This window comes from Cannabis sativa, chromosome 1 (genome assembly GCF_029168945.1).
Source record: "Cannabis sativa cultivar Pink pepper isolate KNU-18-1 chromosome 1, ASM2916894v1, whole genome shotgun sequence".
Lineage (NCBI taxonomy): Eukaryota > Viridiplantae > Streptophyta > Magnoliopsida > Rosales > Cannabaceae > Cannabis > Cannabis sativa.
Window position 1 is genome coordinate 26,704,189 of NC_083601.1, and position 16,022 is coordinate 26,720,210.

At 33.4% G+C, this 16,022-nt stretch overlaps 1 protein-coding gene and 2 long non-coding RNA genes across 3 annotated transcripts; 2 read left to right on the plus strand and 1 right to left on the minus strand.

The window, feature by feature from the left end:
- Positions 1 to 971: 971 nt before the first annotated feature.
- On the plus strand, positions 972 to 4,207 carry LOC133032647 (uncharacterized). The gene is made up of 2 exons (XR_009685236.1): positions 972 to 1,767; positions 3,571 to 4,207. It is a non-coding gene; the product is annotated as an uncharacterized LOC133032647 (long non-coding RNA).
- A 2,557-nt stretch (positions 4,208 to 6,764) lies between these two features.
- On the plus strand, positions 6,765 to 9,662 carry LOC133032650 (uncharacterized). Its single transcript, XR_009685238.1, has 2 exons — positions 6,765 to 8,533; positions 9,392 to 9,662. It is a non-coding gene; the product is annotated as an uncharacterized LOC133032650 (long non-coding RNA).
- Positions 9,663 to 11,926: 2,264 nt separating this feature from the next.
- LOC115705536 (hydroquinone glucosyltransferase) lies at positions 11,927 to 13,824 on the minus strand. The gene has a single exon (XM_030632889.2). It carries the CDS (start codon positions 13,539 to 13,541, stop codon positions 12,105 to 12,107), a length of 1,437 nt encoding a protein of 478 aa, XP_030488749.2. The 5' UTR covers positions 13,542 to 13,824; the 3' UTR covers positions 11,927 to 12,104.
- Between the last annotated feature and the right edge of the window lie 2,198 nt (positions 13,825 to 16,022).

Consider the following 16,022-nt stretch of genomic DNA (forward strand, 5'->3'; position numbering starts at 1 on the left):
TCGGAGTCTAAAACATTGATTAAAAAAATTGTTTAAAAAAATAATAAAAGTGACTTTTTTGTTTTTAAAATTTTGATTTTCAATTAAAAAATTAAAAAGTAAAAACAGTTTTATAGAACATGTTTTTGAAAAATATTTTCACTTTTTTAATTTTAAAAATAGAAAACTGATTAAAAAAGTGTTACCAAAATATACTTAAACAATCAAATTCCAATGTGATTCAACAAAATTTAGAACAAAGAGGAAGATCAAGTATGTGAGACCAATCCAATACTACTATTAATGTTTCTGCTTGAATTGAGAAGTTACCAATAAATGTATACCTTCGCATGAATGTGCCAACTTTTTTCCTTAGAAGAATAGATAGAATGTGATATGTCTATTATTGCTAGAATATATATAATGTTATATAAATACATAATAAAAATAGAATATGTTTCTCTAGATGCTGAAAAAAATCAATACAAATCAATATACTCAAATGATTATTAGAATTTAGAGTCATGGGATGGATCTTGTTGTAGCTAATATTTAAGTTGTGGCGAAAAATATTTTAGTATTTTACTTAAAATATATATGTTTAAGATTATATATAAAACATTTATCAAAAAGACTTTGATAAGAATATATTATCCTAATTTTAATGCCACTTATGTATTTTTTTATCAATATTATTTATTATGTATTGTTTTTTTTTTTTTTGATTGAATTATTTATGTTTGTTAATTGGGCTTGTCAATGTCATATTAGCAAACAGATAAATAATTAAGATTTATAAGATAGATGCGAGTTCAACAAGTAAAAATAATAGTAAATTTTAACTTTGTATGAGATTAACACCATCATTTTCTTGACAGGTGAACATATTCTACTTTGGCAACAAAATAAAATAAAAAGATGATAATGTTAACAATATATATCAATGAAAAAATTTACACTACAATGTAATATCCAGATTAAAATAGTATTTAATTTTTTTTTTTTTGGATATTAATTGAGCGAGGATAATTATCTTGTTTCTTTGTGTTGTTAGTGAGTTGATATTATTGCTTAGAGTAGTTGTACCAATTTTCTAGAGAGAGTTAAAGTTGTATTAACTACGAAAGTAAAATATTATGGTATTTTTACAGAGTAAGTAATCGTTTAATTAAAGCCCAATATGAAGGTCCATTAGGGTTTTATAATATGTTTAGTGAGTTTAATTAATTAATGTTAAAAATTCGTAGGTTTGGATAAATTCGCAGGATTAAAAACTGTTTTACTAAAATAATCATATCTGGAGTTCTAGAGCTCGGATTGAGGTGATTTCAGTGGCGTTGGAAAGATAATTTAAAGATCTATAAATTTTGTAGAAATAACTATATCAGAATTCGTAATTTTTCTAGGTCAAAACTAAGCCCTAAAGTTACGAGATTGAGAGCTTACAATTTAAATTTAAAAGTTAGATATTTGTTTATTTAATAATTTATCATATTATTATTGTTATTATGTTAATATTATTATTATTCATAAAACTAAAGCTAATAAGAGTCAGAATAGTATAGGTTTCATTAACCCTAAAATTATATCGTTCTATTCTTCCCACCTATCTGAGCAAGACTAACCCTAAAAATTTTCAAGTCATCTTTCCATTACATCCTTAGCCAAATCTATATCACTATTCACTCTCATCTTTGATCACCATCATCTTATGTCTATCGATCCAAGTAGCTTGATGTATTTGAGGTAGTAGTGACGAGATAACAAGTTTAAGCAGCGGGATTTGAGGTAAGGAAATTAGATAGTTTTGTATGTATTTATCTGCATAAATTTAGATTCTTTGTGTACTGAAATATGAGTTATGATCTGTTATTATAAGTCTGTATAGGTACTGAGAATGTGTGGTATGGACGCAATATTCGTAAATTGATATATAAATTATGGTTGTTATGACTTGTATAATGTTGTATGTTGTATGATGTGTATTGTATGGTGTATGGTGTATGGTGTATGGTGTATGGTGTATGGTGTATGGTGTATGGTGTATGGTGTATGGTGTATAGTGTATGGTGTATGGTGTATGGTGTATGTTGTATGTTATATGTTGTATGCTAACGTCTCAGGTAAAGTGAGGGACCATGGTGGGGTATGATACGGGATAAGGCCGTTGAATGTAGAGATACCCTACCCTACATTTTACTGAGTCGTGTATGAGATTGTTATGGTGGGTATGATACAGTGATGTTACTGTTGAATATAGAGATACCCTATCCTATAACTGTAACATCCCCGCTTCAAGCCTCCATTGAGTCCTTACACCCACGGAATGAATGGCTCTTATACACGAGTACGTCACTTTGGCTGCTTCATGGATTGATGACTGACCCTACAGACCAACACAAGTGTTTCCAGCATGCTTTGTCCTCACTCACACGCATCCTGGGAAAACTTCCCAGGAGGTCACCCATCCTTGAAATTTCTCCAAGCCAAGCACGCTTAACTGTGGAGTTCTTTCGATACGGGCTACCGAAAAACAAGATGCACCTTGTTGATATAGGTAATACCAATCAATTCATTTAAGCTCTCTTCAACTGTGTAGTCGCATACCTACACAGTCTCAGAATCATCCCACTTGACCTTCCCCAGGCGGTGTGGGATTGCACAACTTACCCGGTATTTCCCCTTACGGATCACGGGACTACTGACTGTCACAATCACCCCCCCTTACGGGGTCCGACGTCCTCGTCGACCACACTTCCGGCTGGGTCAAGGCTCTGATACCATTTTGTAACATCCCCGCTTCAAGCCTCCATTGAGTCCTTACACCCACGGAATGAATGGCTCTTATACACGAGTACGTCACTTTGGCTGCTTCATGGATTGATGACTGACCCTACAGACCAACACAAGTGTTTCCAGCATGCTTTGTCCTCACTCACACGCATCCTGGGAAAACTTCCCAGGAGGTCACCCATCCTTGAAATTTCTCCAAGCCAAGCACGCTTAACTGTGGAGTTCTTTCGATACGGGCTACCGAAAAACAAGATGCACCTTGTTGATATAGGTAATACCAATCAATTCATTTAAGCTCTCTTCAACTGTGTAGTCGCATACCTACACAGTCTCAGAATCATCCCACTTGACCTTCCCCAGGCGGTGTGGGATTGCACAACTTACCCGGTATTTCCCCTTACGGATCACGGGACTACTGACTGTCACAATAACAATAGTAGGGCTGCATAGGCCCAGGATATTGTAGGGCCAAGCTAGGCCCGGGTTATGTAAGTAATGGCTATGATATGCCAATATTATGGTAATGGCATTATTATTTATAGTATTGATATGATTATGTTATGAATGTGACACTGGAGTTATGATCTCTGTATATATGTATGGTGTGAACAATTTTTATGGATCTATATGATAAAGGTTTCCATATGTACAGTTATTTGGTTATAGTTATAAAAGAGCATGTATGATATTGCTAAAACTTAATAAATACATTAATGGTATGTGTGATATTATATGGTATTGTTTGATAAGCATTTCCTTACTGAGCTTTTAGCTCACCCCCTTACTTTCCCCCTACAGGTATTAGACAGGGAAGTATGTATAGTGAGCAGGGTCAGTTCTGGTACGTATACTGTGAGCGGCTACGGGCGGACAAACGATCTAGAACGCCAGTGGTGCCTTAGTTTTATTTTAAGCAGTTGATAAATCTAACACAGTGGAAATGCATTATTTAAAATTATTTACTTACTGTATCTTGTTTTACAAATGAAGGATCCTTCTCTGTTGCATTTTGATTTTTTTTAAAATCCACTGTTGTATTTAAATTTTTTTTTTTTTTATCTTTTCAAATTATGCATGAAAGTAGTATTTTTTGTAAAATAAGGCAAAATATCGGGGCGTTACAGTTGGTATCAGAGCCGATCGTCCGTTAGCCCGAAGGATACTCACGGTATACATACAGAAGACTGAAAAAGATCCCTCTCACTATTATGTAAGTGTTAGTTTTAATTTTCTTGGTATTGCCATTAATAGTTTTATATGTGATACATAGATTTTTGTTAAAATATGTTTCCTAGAATTAGTGCCTCATCTGTAGTGTGTGCTTAGAGAAGTTAAGAGTATATTACCTGTTATGATTGATTACACTTTTTATGAAGAATATGAATAGGTTTTATTTTTCTTTATTGTCTTGAATTGAAACTAGGAAGGACAGTGTTCCTTTCTTGAAAATTTAGAATAAATTATATTAGGAATTCATAAGACTTTGTTTGATAAATAGAATATTACTAGTTAAGCTTGACAACATTAAGTTTAGATATATTCATGGAATCTTCTCTCCCGATAATTGAACTCTTTTGTTTCTATTAAATTAACCTTTCTTGTAAGAGCTCACACATGAAACTAGAAGATCAGTTAGAATCAATGTGAAAAGAACGACCAATAGAGGTGGGGGCTAAGGATGTGTGTTCCGCTGACCCACAGATAGTTGATGTTCTAGAAAACCCAATAATAGTTAAGGCTAACGATCTAATAGAGGTATTGGAAGGACTACGAGCATGACTAAGACAATTTGTTGAAGAGTTTTCACAGGCTCAGCAAAATATCACCAACACTAGTAGTGGAACTTGAAGCACATAATGAAATGTACCAATAGCCAACTAAGTACCGACGCATATATTTTCACCTATCTATGAATGGTTGAAGAAGCGGTCTCTACACCTAGCCATGAATGGAAGCCCAACATATAGGAAGTAGGGATGACTTAGAATAGTAGACGTTATACCAGACTGGGACAGTATAATTTACGAAACCTACTTATTAAGAAGGATGAAATAATAGATCTTTAAGGAGAAGGTACTATCTTGTTGGATATTCTATAAGTTACACACTCTTAAGTTAGATGGTAAGAAGTATGAGTACTGTATGCAAAGACATTGGAGATAAGTATGTTATAGAAATGAGTCAGGAGAGGACGATGCCATCATATAGAAAGGAGTGTAGTGTGCTGAATAGAATCCAAAATGAGAAGTTAGAAAGAGACATGATAAAATTACTAGAGGTAATAACTTATGAAGGTATCTTAAACACTAAGAGATAAGCAGAGCATCAACAAATATTAGATTACCGAAGGAAAGTTGTAAACTTTAAACTCAAGGTCATCTACTTGGTGGAGGAGATAATAGAGAAAAATGTGTATGGCTTCGACAGAGACATTTTCAAAGGAGAAAGACAAAAAAAGGTCCAGGCACGGCTAACAATTTGGGTACAACATGAATGAGAGACAACTAAGAGGGTGACTACTCAGAATTGATCACAACTACACAACTAAGAGATTGTGGATGCAGCTTTGTGGCGGGTGTACAACAAACAACTATAGAGAGTAGATCGCAAATTCAAAACTTGAGAAAGAGGAGGAATTAGCATTCAAGGGTGACATCCTGAGATTCCAAATACTCAACCGATGCAACAACAATGGTGTGGAGTATAGCTCAATGAGAAAATGTTAGGAAAGCCTCACTTAGAGACGGGGAGAAAAGTGAGACACAATTAGGACCAAAGTAACATATATTGAAGAATGTCATGGCATGTCAAGGACTATACAAGTTTTTGATAAGTGTTGGGATTAGAAAATACACTCATGCAACATAAAGGAATTCAAGGCACAACGTAAGCAAAGGATACTACAATCCAATTACGACTTATATTATGGGCAATAGTATAAGTATGTTGGAGTGTCATCTAATGAGAAACTAAGAGGAAAACTCACAAAGTCCAGCCCTGCTGAAAAGAGATGGTGTTTCTAGGCCCTATAGTGCCCGAGAAGAAAATGACTATGGATTTGTCAAAAGCTAAATTGTTAAGAGCAAAAAAAAAAAAAAGGAAAAATATTAGATATTTTTCTCAATCTAAAAAGCCAGTAATAGAGATCTTTGGAAGGACTCTCTCAAGCTGACAATAACTAACTTATTGCACACTACTAAGTCTTGTCCAATTGAAAGTGCAAAGTTAGAAGAAGAAAAAAAACAAGATAGGTATTGATAATTTGGTGGCGTTTGGATGTAAAATGAGACGCTTGAACAAATTATTGACTTGTGCTTAAAGGTAGTATGGGAAGTAAGAATAAAAAATTCCTGACTAAGGAATTATAAATAGTGAGTCTCGAGTAATAAATCAAATACAAGTAGGGGTATAGGAGGTATAATAGTGATGGACAGAGAAAGGTCTGTTCGGCATAGTTTGCAAATTATATATATAGTATCCTTACCCTGATAACTTGGATGATCAATACATTATGAGATTGGTATGGTTGACTTATTGTTAAAAGTCAACAAATAATAAATAGTTGGGCTACGATAAGCTATGGTAGGATTGAACTTATTTTAAAGGGTTATTAGTGTGCTTTCTATGTTTTAATACATATATGTTATAGTCTTAAGTAAATAATCAGTATTGGAATGTATGTTTAAGAGATTTGGAAGATTTAGAGGTACAATTAAGATGTTGAGATATTTTTTTTTGGTGAATTAAAGAAGGCTACAATATATATAGGATATGAATATGGCTGGAATAATCAATGCTATGATAAGTATGAAGTTATGTGATACCTCAGATGGCTGGTATATTAGAAGAATCAATCATTGAACATAACTATCAGAATCTATCGGCATTACAGATTTAAACTTCATCACTATATCGATGTAATACCAAAGTAGATAAAAGTTAGTATAGAAAACTAGCTAATCTCATAATCAAGTCAACCTTATTGAAGGGGGTAATGGAGGACCAAGCACCATAAGAGAGATTAGCAAAGAAAATACAATAGAGTGATACAAAAATCAGACAACAAAAGGATCCAAAGACGATTATCTTGGAAAATGGGAAGTCATGACAAGTGCAACGAATGCATGGATAAAGGAAATTAAGAAGTGAACGTTAGACAAAAAGGTGGTCGGATAGATAGTTAAATATTTATACATAGAAAACCTTTTAAAGAGATTCCATGTTTATTTCCAAGTGCCATGGAAAAAGTATCTATCGATGAGTAACAACTATGAAACTGCAAGAATGACACCGTAGCTTTACAGTGGAAAAAAAAAAAGACAGAGAGAGAGTAAGATTTTAGTCTGTAATAACATTCAACGAGAGAATGGGAATAATTAAAGAGAAGTTTGCATAAGATCTTTTACCCTACTCTTTGTGTTTGTTATTTTGTATTGTTTAATGTGTTCTCAAGTGACATGTAAGGATGTTCATTTAGAGAATAAATACTGTGACTCTAAATGGCATGTAAGGATGCTCATAGAAGAATAAATAATTTTACTCTTAATGGCATGTAAGGATGCTCATAGAAGAATAAATAATTTCACTCTTAATGGCATGTAAGGATGGTCATAAGAGAAAGAAAAACTTTTCATATATTACGAGCATGTGATTGCAAAACTTATGTATTCAAAGCATGTATATGTAAGTTATTATGATGGAGTATATTTTGGTATTTAAAGTAATGTATAGAGAAATAATAATACTTAATTAAGTTGTGTATATTTTATGTGTTATGGATTGACCGATAAGACATAGGTTAAATGCATGTTTATTGGGTCCATATATATATGGTAGATAATGAGGTAATGCAGTAAGTGGTGAAAGACATGACGACTCAACACCCCGAGTGTTGGTAAGTTAAATTTCGAGGACGAAATTTCTTTTAAGGAGGGTAGAATGTAATATCCAGATTAAAATAGTATTTAATTTTTTTTTTTGGATATTAATTGAGCGAGGATAATTATCTTGTTTCTTTGTGTTGTTAGTGAGTTGATATTATTGCTTAGAGTAGTTGTACCAATTTTCTAGAGAGAGTTAAAGTTGTATTAACTACGAAAGTAAAATATTATGGTATTTTTACAGAGTAAGTAATCGTTTAATTAAAGCCCAATATGAAGGTCCATTAGGGTTTTATAATATGTTTAGTGAGTTTAATTAATTAATGTTAAAAATTCGTAGGTTTGGATAAATTCGCAGGATTAAAAACTGTTTTACTAAAATAATCATATCTGGAGTTCTAGAGCTCGGATTGAGGTGATTTCAGTGGCGTTGGAAAGATAATTTAAAGATCTATAAATTTTGTAGAAATAACTATATCAGAATTCGTAATTTTTCTAGGTCAAAACTAAGCCCTAAAGTTACGAGATTGAGAGCTTACAATTTAAATTTAAAAGTTAGATATTTGTTTATTTAATAATTTATCATATTATTATTGTTATTATGTTAATATTATTATTATTCATAAAACTAAAGCTAATAAGAGTCAGAATAGTATAGGTTTCATTAACCCTAAAATTATATCGTTCTATTCTTCCCACCTATCTGAGCAAGACTAACCCTAAAAATTTTCAAGTCATCTTTCCATTACATCCTTAGCCAAATCTATATCACTATTCACTCTCATCTTTGATCACCATCATCTTATGTCTATCGATCCAAGTAGCTTGATGTATTTGAGGTAGTAGTGACGAGATAACAAGTTTAAGCAGCGGGATTTGAGGTAAGGAAATTAGATAGTTTTGTATGTATTTATCTGCATAAATTTAGATTCTTTGTGTACTGAAATATGAGTTATGATCTGTTATTATAAGTCTGTATAGGTACTGAGAATGTGTGGTATGGACGCAATATTCGTAAATTGATATATAAATTATGGTTGTTATGACTTGTATAATGTTGTATGTTGTATGATGTGTATTGTATGGTGTATGGTGTATGGTGTATGGTGTATGGTGTATGGTGTATGGTGTATGGTGTATGGTGTATGGTGTATAGTGTATGGTGTATGGTGTATGGTGTATGTTGTATGTTATATGTTGTATGCTAACGTCTCAGGTAAAGTGAGGGACCATGGTGGGGTATGATACGGGATAAGGCCGTTGAATGTAGAGATACCCTACCCTACATTTTACTGAGTCGTGTATGAGATTGTTATGGTGGGTATGATACAGTGATGTTACTGTTGAATATAGAGATACCCTATCCTATAACAATAGTAGGGCTGCATAGGCCCAGGATATTGTAGGGCCAAGCTAGGCCCGGGTTATGTAAGTAATGGCTATGATATGCCAATATTATGGTAATGGCATTATTATTTATAGTATTGATATGATTATGTTATGAATGTGACACTGGAGTTATGATCTCTGTATATATGTATGGTGTGAACAATTTTTATGGATCTATATGATAAAGGTTTCCATATGTACAGTTATTTGGTTATAGTTATAAAAGAGCATGTATGATATTGCTAAAACTTAATAAATACATTAATGGTATGTGTGATATTATATGGTATTGTTTGATAAGCATTTCCTTACTGAGCTTTTAGCTCACCCCCCTTACTTTCCCCCTACAGGTATTAGACAGGGAAGTATGTATAGTGAGCAGGGTCAGTTAAGTACGTATACTGTGAGCGGCTACGGGCGGACAAACGATCTAGAACGCCAGTGGTGCCTTAGTTTTATTTTAAGCAGTTGATAAATCTAACACAGTGGAAATGCATTATTTAAAATTATTTACTTACTGTATCTTGTTTTACAAATGAAGGATCCTTCTCTGTTGCATTTTGATTTTTTTTAAAATCCACTGTTGTATTTAAATTATTTTTTTTTTATCTTTTCAAATTATGCATGAAAGTAGTATTTTTTGTAAAATAAGGCAAAATATCGGGGCGTTACAACTACAACCTCTAAAGGAAAATTTGAATTTTCATACTTACAATACCCTAGAATTATTTCCCTAAATGCATAGTTATTAAAATTGGTCATATATGACCACATTGTTAATTTCCCAAAAATACCCTTCACATTTAAAAACCCTAAACTCAAGCATCTCTCTTCCTCTCTGCCGACCACGAAAACACCACACCCACATCCCACCATCACCCAAAACCCCCATCGGAGCAACCCCAGTCCGACCCCAACCCCTCCGACCCAACCCGAAACCCCACACCCACCGTCATCAACGCATATCCTTCCTCCTCGAACTACCCACGCACGGGGTTCACCACGCACGCCAATCACCACGCACGCCGATCCACCACGTACGGTGAACCATAAAAACCGGCCGAACACCACTGGAGATCCACGCCAAATCGAACCACCATGTCAAAGGTAGATCCACGCCGAACTAAACCGAAATTTTTTTGGGGAAGAAGACAGTCCGATGGTCCCGATGGGTCTGGTCCGATGGTCCCGATGGGTCCGGTCCGATGGTCCCGATGGGTCGAGTCCGATGGTCCGATGGTCCGGTCCGATGGTCCAGTCCGATGGTGTTTAGTTTCTTTTGGGGTCCGATTTTCATGTGGGTCTGATGGGTACCAATCGGACCCATCGGACCCGATGCCCTTTTTTTTTTAATGGCTGGGTCAAAGTCGCCTGTGGGTGTGGGGTTTCGGGTTCGGTCAGAGGAGTTGGGGTCGGACTGGGTTGCTCCGTGGGGGTTTCGGGTGGTGGTGGGATGTGGGTGTGGTGCTTTCGTGGTCGGCAGAGAGGAAGAGAGAGGCTTGAGTTTAGGGATTTGAAATGTGAGGGGTATTTTTGAGAAATTAACAATGTGGTCATATATGACCAATTTTAATAACTATACATTTAGGGAAATAATTTTAATGTATTGTAAGTATAAAAATTCAAATTTCCCCTGTAAAAGGGATCCATACTTTCTAAAATGTATATATATTTTATTTATATTCTCACATATATTTATTCTTATCTAACAAATTAATATTTTTTTTATTTATATCTTATTTCAAAGAAGAATTATTTTTTTGCCCCCTAACATAAAGGCTAGGTTAACTCCGCCACTGATAATGAGTAATATGATAATTTGGTATTATCAATGATGAGATGCTGTAATCTGCTGATTGTTAATTGTGAAGTATTTACATTCACCCCAAGGTGCACTAGGTAGTTTTCTTGCTTTATTATTTAAAAACAATGAGAAATACAAAAGAACACCTATGTGTTTAGTATTTGTGTGAGGTATCATATTAATATTAATATAATTTAATATCGTGTCTCATTTATTTTACTTTGATAAATATTATAAAAACCACTAACTAAATATAAAATAATATTTTATCGTAGTATTAGGCACTATAAGTGTCTCACAGTAATACTCTAAAAAAATGTTTTGAGTTGAAACTAGTGCTATTAGCCTATTAGAAAGAACATTTGCACCTTTTTAAGCTTTGGCTTTTAATGATATGCTTATTCCTAGTTGATTCGTATATATGTTTAATGAAGATCTCCCTTTTAAAAAAAATTATATACTAAGATATGAATATGTGATATTGCATAACACTTGGTGTCCGGTAACGTTGCTCTTTTTTTTTTTGTTTTTTGAAACGGAAGTTGCTCTTTTTTCTAATCCATTATATATTATACAAACTCCCAAAAAAATGTAAAGCAAAATATATCACAAAAAGAGACACTACCAGTATAAGATTATTAGATTTACATAAAGAAAAATATATATGTACAATTATTGTAAAATGATTTACAACACATATTTAAGTAACCGTATAAATAGTAGTGATGAGCGTTCCATCTCCATTGGTGCCATATGTCAACTAGAACTTCCTCAACTTAATTTCCTTTTTGTACTTGATGATTTCATTTCATTTTAAAAACATTTAAAATACCTCAAATTCAATGCCATCCACCAACTAAGTGCCAATCACTTAATTGTGATGTAACAATAATTTACAAGTCTTTTTCTCTGGTCCACTCCTTTTGGCTACATTCAATTAAGATTGATGGTGCTAAATTTTAAATCAAATTTGTAGCCACACCTACTTTATGCACTAAATAATCAGAAATGAAAAGTTCAATAGAAAGAAAAAAAAAAAAAAAAACAAAGTGACCCACCAGCATATGTTCTATACGCCCACTAACCACTAATCTGTCTTATATATTCTATAGTCAAACATATTACACAATACTACATAGTAACATTTTGTAACACAAAATCCTTAGTAGAAAAAACCCAAGAAGAAGACGAAAAATAAATTACAAAAAGAATACAAAATAAAAGTAAAGAGCAATAACAGAATGGAGTGAGTAAGAGCTCTAATTACATGTCTTGTTCTTCCACTTGCCAACCACCTCAGATAGTGCTTTAGTAGAAGCCCCATTTGGACTCAGAGCCTTAGCCGCAGCTTCTTTAAGATCCTTCATTTGGTTTCTCAGTTTTTTACCATCTTCCCCTTCGATAAGGGACTTAACTACTTTGGCAATTTCTTCCCTTTCAACAATACCGTTCTCACTCACTTTAGGCCTTATGGCAACTTTAATTTCGTGGGTCAACATAAAAGCGTTCATTCTTTGCTCTGCGTAGAGAGGCCAAGCCACGAGTGGCACCCCACTGACCACGCTCTCTAGTGTGGAGTTCCAGCCACAATGGGAAAGGAACCCACCCGTCGAGCCATGCCTCAGAATTTGGGACTGTGGGGCCCAAGATGGCACCACAAGGCCCCTCCCTTGGGTTCGCTCCAAAAACCCATTAGGTAAGAAATCAAACGACGATTCGTTTTGGGCAGTCCCGCTAAAATAAGTGGCGTTTGCGACTTTGTCGTTGGGCCTTCTCACCACCCACATGAATCTTTGCTCACTCATCTCTAATCCAAAAGCTAACTCATTAATCTGCTCCGAAGAGAGGGACCCACCACTACCGAACGAAACGAATAAAACGCTGCCATGTGGCTGCTTGTCTAGCCACGTCAGACAATTAGACTCGTCAGCCTTCGTTGACGGTTCCATGTTGACCAACGGTCCAACTGGGTAAACCGGTGGCTTACCTGGCTCGCTCTTCGTCAAATACGAAACGGCTCCGGTCTCCAATTCCAAGAACGAATTCACCATAATCCCGTCAGCTAAACGATACCGTTTTGCGTTGTGAAGTGTCCATTTGTAAGCGTCGTTTGTTCTATCCTGAACTGGGTCAAGCAATTCCTTGCCCGGGATAGGAATACAACCCGGGATTCTGACCGGCTCGGGCAGCTCTCTGAACTCACACGACACCGTTTCGTCGAGAATCGGCAAGTGGAGGAAGAGAGACAAGGCCATGGCTGTAGACGGGTAAAAAATATACGACAACATGTTGAACTCTCGTGCGACATCAAAAGCGTCGGTGCCGAAAAGGTCGACGACAAGAGCGCTGACCGAGCCGAAACGCGAGAACATTGACTTGATGATGTTTCTAAGGGCAGGGAGAGAACGTGCCACTGTGAGAGTGATGATGGTTTCGACCTTTGTGTCTTCTGGGAGGTCGTCGAAGTTAACCGGCGGAAGGAACACGTGGTCAATTTCCTCCGGTAAGGCGCTCAGAACGGACTTCTGGGTCTTTGAAGGTACGGGGCCATCGGTCGAAACCACGAACGTGATGGTGAAATCATGAGCTCTGACTAAACGCTTGGCGAATTCGACGAGAGGGATGAGGTGGCCCATCCCTGGAGATGGAAGAATTGCCAGGTGGGGTTTCTGATGAGCTTGAGGTTGTTCAGCCATGGTGAATTGATGATCAATTAAGCTGTTTTTCAGTTTTTGTAGTACTCGTATGTAAGTATAAGAAAGAGGGAGATAATAGAGAAGGCTATACGGGACTTAATTTTTGTTTGATTTATAGGTTCAATGTTTCACTTCTAGAATTGGGCTTTATTTTTAATTATTAAAATTAGTAGCCAATTTTTGAATAATACAAAAGAATGGAGAAAAGTTCTAGAGAGAATTTTTTTTTTTTTAAAAAAAAAAAATGGGTAATTTTATGAAAATTGAAAAGTATTGGAATTTTCACATGTAGCAAATCTAAACTGGGCGTTAAAAATCTCTCAAAAATTATTGAGATAGTTAAATTTAAGGATTTTTATCGTAAGGAATTTCTAAAAGTTCAGGGGAATGATTTGAAAAATATTAAAATTCGAGGAGCGTGATTTGGTAAATATTAAAGTATGAGAAACATGATTTACTACGTAAACAATTATTAAATTTGTAAAATTGAATAAAATTAGATAAAGATCCTTAAATTCGATAATTTCAATAGTTCAAAGAAATTTTTAACACTAAAAAAAGTTCAGAAATATGATTTAGTATATGTGAAAATTTCAAAAATAAAAATCATAATTAACTTAATTTATTAATAATTTTTTATAAATTAAAATAAATAAGAATCACACTCTTTATGAATTCTATTTTATGAATAGCAAGGATGATGTGTCAGAGTCATATAAGTGCAAGAGAGCATCATCACATGTTGTAGGGGAGAGAGAGAGAGAGATGATGTCAATTCAAACGTAAGGCTTATGTTATCATAAGATATTAGCCACTACCTTATTATAGATGGTTGGGTTCCACTTCCACAGCTAAAGGACCATGTATTATTATTAATGGTGAAAAAATTACTTTATAGGATGTTAATTATAGAATCATCATGAGTAGAGGACGGGATATATATAAAGTTATGTTAATAGAATCATTTCTCCAATCATGGTGGTATATGTTTAATATAAATTTTTATAGAACTCACCACCACTCTTATCTTTTTCCTTATTTGTCTACTTATATCCGACCTCTCTTTAGGTGCAAAGGTTAAATCAACAAAAAAAAAAAAAAAATTACTACAAAATGGTTGAACTTAATTTATTTTTTATTTTTTTGAGTTATTTTAACAAATTATAGTTCTTCATACATACATACATACCTACATACATGGTTTAACTAACTCTTTTATATATAGTTGTATTCAAAGGTAGTAACGGGGTAATAACATTTTTTTTCTTCCAATTTAAACGTTTTTACTTAAACATTGGAATTGAAAGAAAAAAAATGTTATGTTAAGAAAAATAAAAAATAGATACTTAAACAAAAAATTAATACACGAAAAGGGGAGAAATATTGACAAACTAATAAGCTATTTTCACTTTTTTGTATTATTTCCTCAAATGAAGATACTTAATAGGATTAATTGTATATAATTAAGGATATACATTTATTCCATGGAAATTGAGCTCATGGGACCCCCTTTTTAATGGAGTGGAAATTCTCTGCTTAAATGGAGAACTAAAGGAGGATCATTTTTTATTCCTAAATGTTAAATGAGGCAGGAGGGGGATGACACGACCCATTTAATATTTTATTATCTTTCAATAATATTTTATGTTTTTAAAAAGATTAGTATTTTTTTTACAAAATTTTAAGTTGTATTTTGGATAATAGTTAATATAATAAATAATGTGTAGTGTTTAAATTTTTGCGTAATTTAATATTTTTTATATATTACAATTTTTAATATAAATTTTATTTTTATATTAAGAGATTTTCTGCTTTATTAGGGGATTTCACGTTTCGTCCCCGACAAGAAATAAGTAAGAATAAAAATTAAAATTTTTAACGAAGATGGGAAAACACTCTTCTCTAATATCTTCACCATAACTAAATTATCTTTATTATAATTACACTACATCAAATATATGTATCAAAATCAAATTATTTATTATTCATTTTTAATAAAATTAAACTGAAACTTTAATAGGAAAATTACACAATATAGAACAACTTTTTAATAAGAATATTTTTTATAACAAGACATATTTTTCTATGAAAAAAATTACATAGGGACACTTCATAATATAAATAATTGCTAATATGTGAGATAAATTTCAATTTACCCATATTTTAATATTTAATAACTTTACTAACAAACTTTTAAATTACAATTACTATTTTATTATACTTACTTTTGTAGTTAATTTGGTATTTTGTAAGCATAAATATTATTTCTTTATTTATTTTTAATATAATAAAAAAGTTGATCAAAATAATAAAAATATAGATACTATTTAAAATTAAGATTTTTTTTTTTTCATATATAATAGGAGATGTTACTACTTATTAGTACTTTTTTTCCTTAACTACTTATTAGTTGTAGTATCCCATAACAATTGGCAATTACTATGAAATTTTATATGGTAACTGATATATATAATTCCGTAT

Coding starts and splice junctions, on each gene's coding strand:
- LOC115705536 (XM_030632889.2), bottom strand. CDS start 13,541: ATGGCTGAACAACCTCAAGCTCATCAGAAACCCCACCTGGCAATTCTT.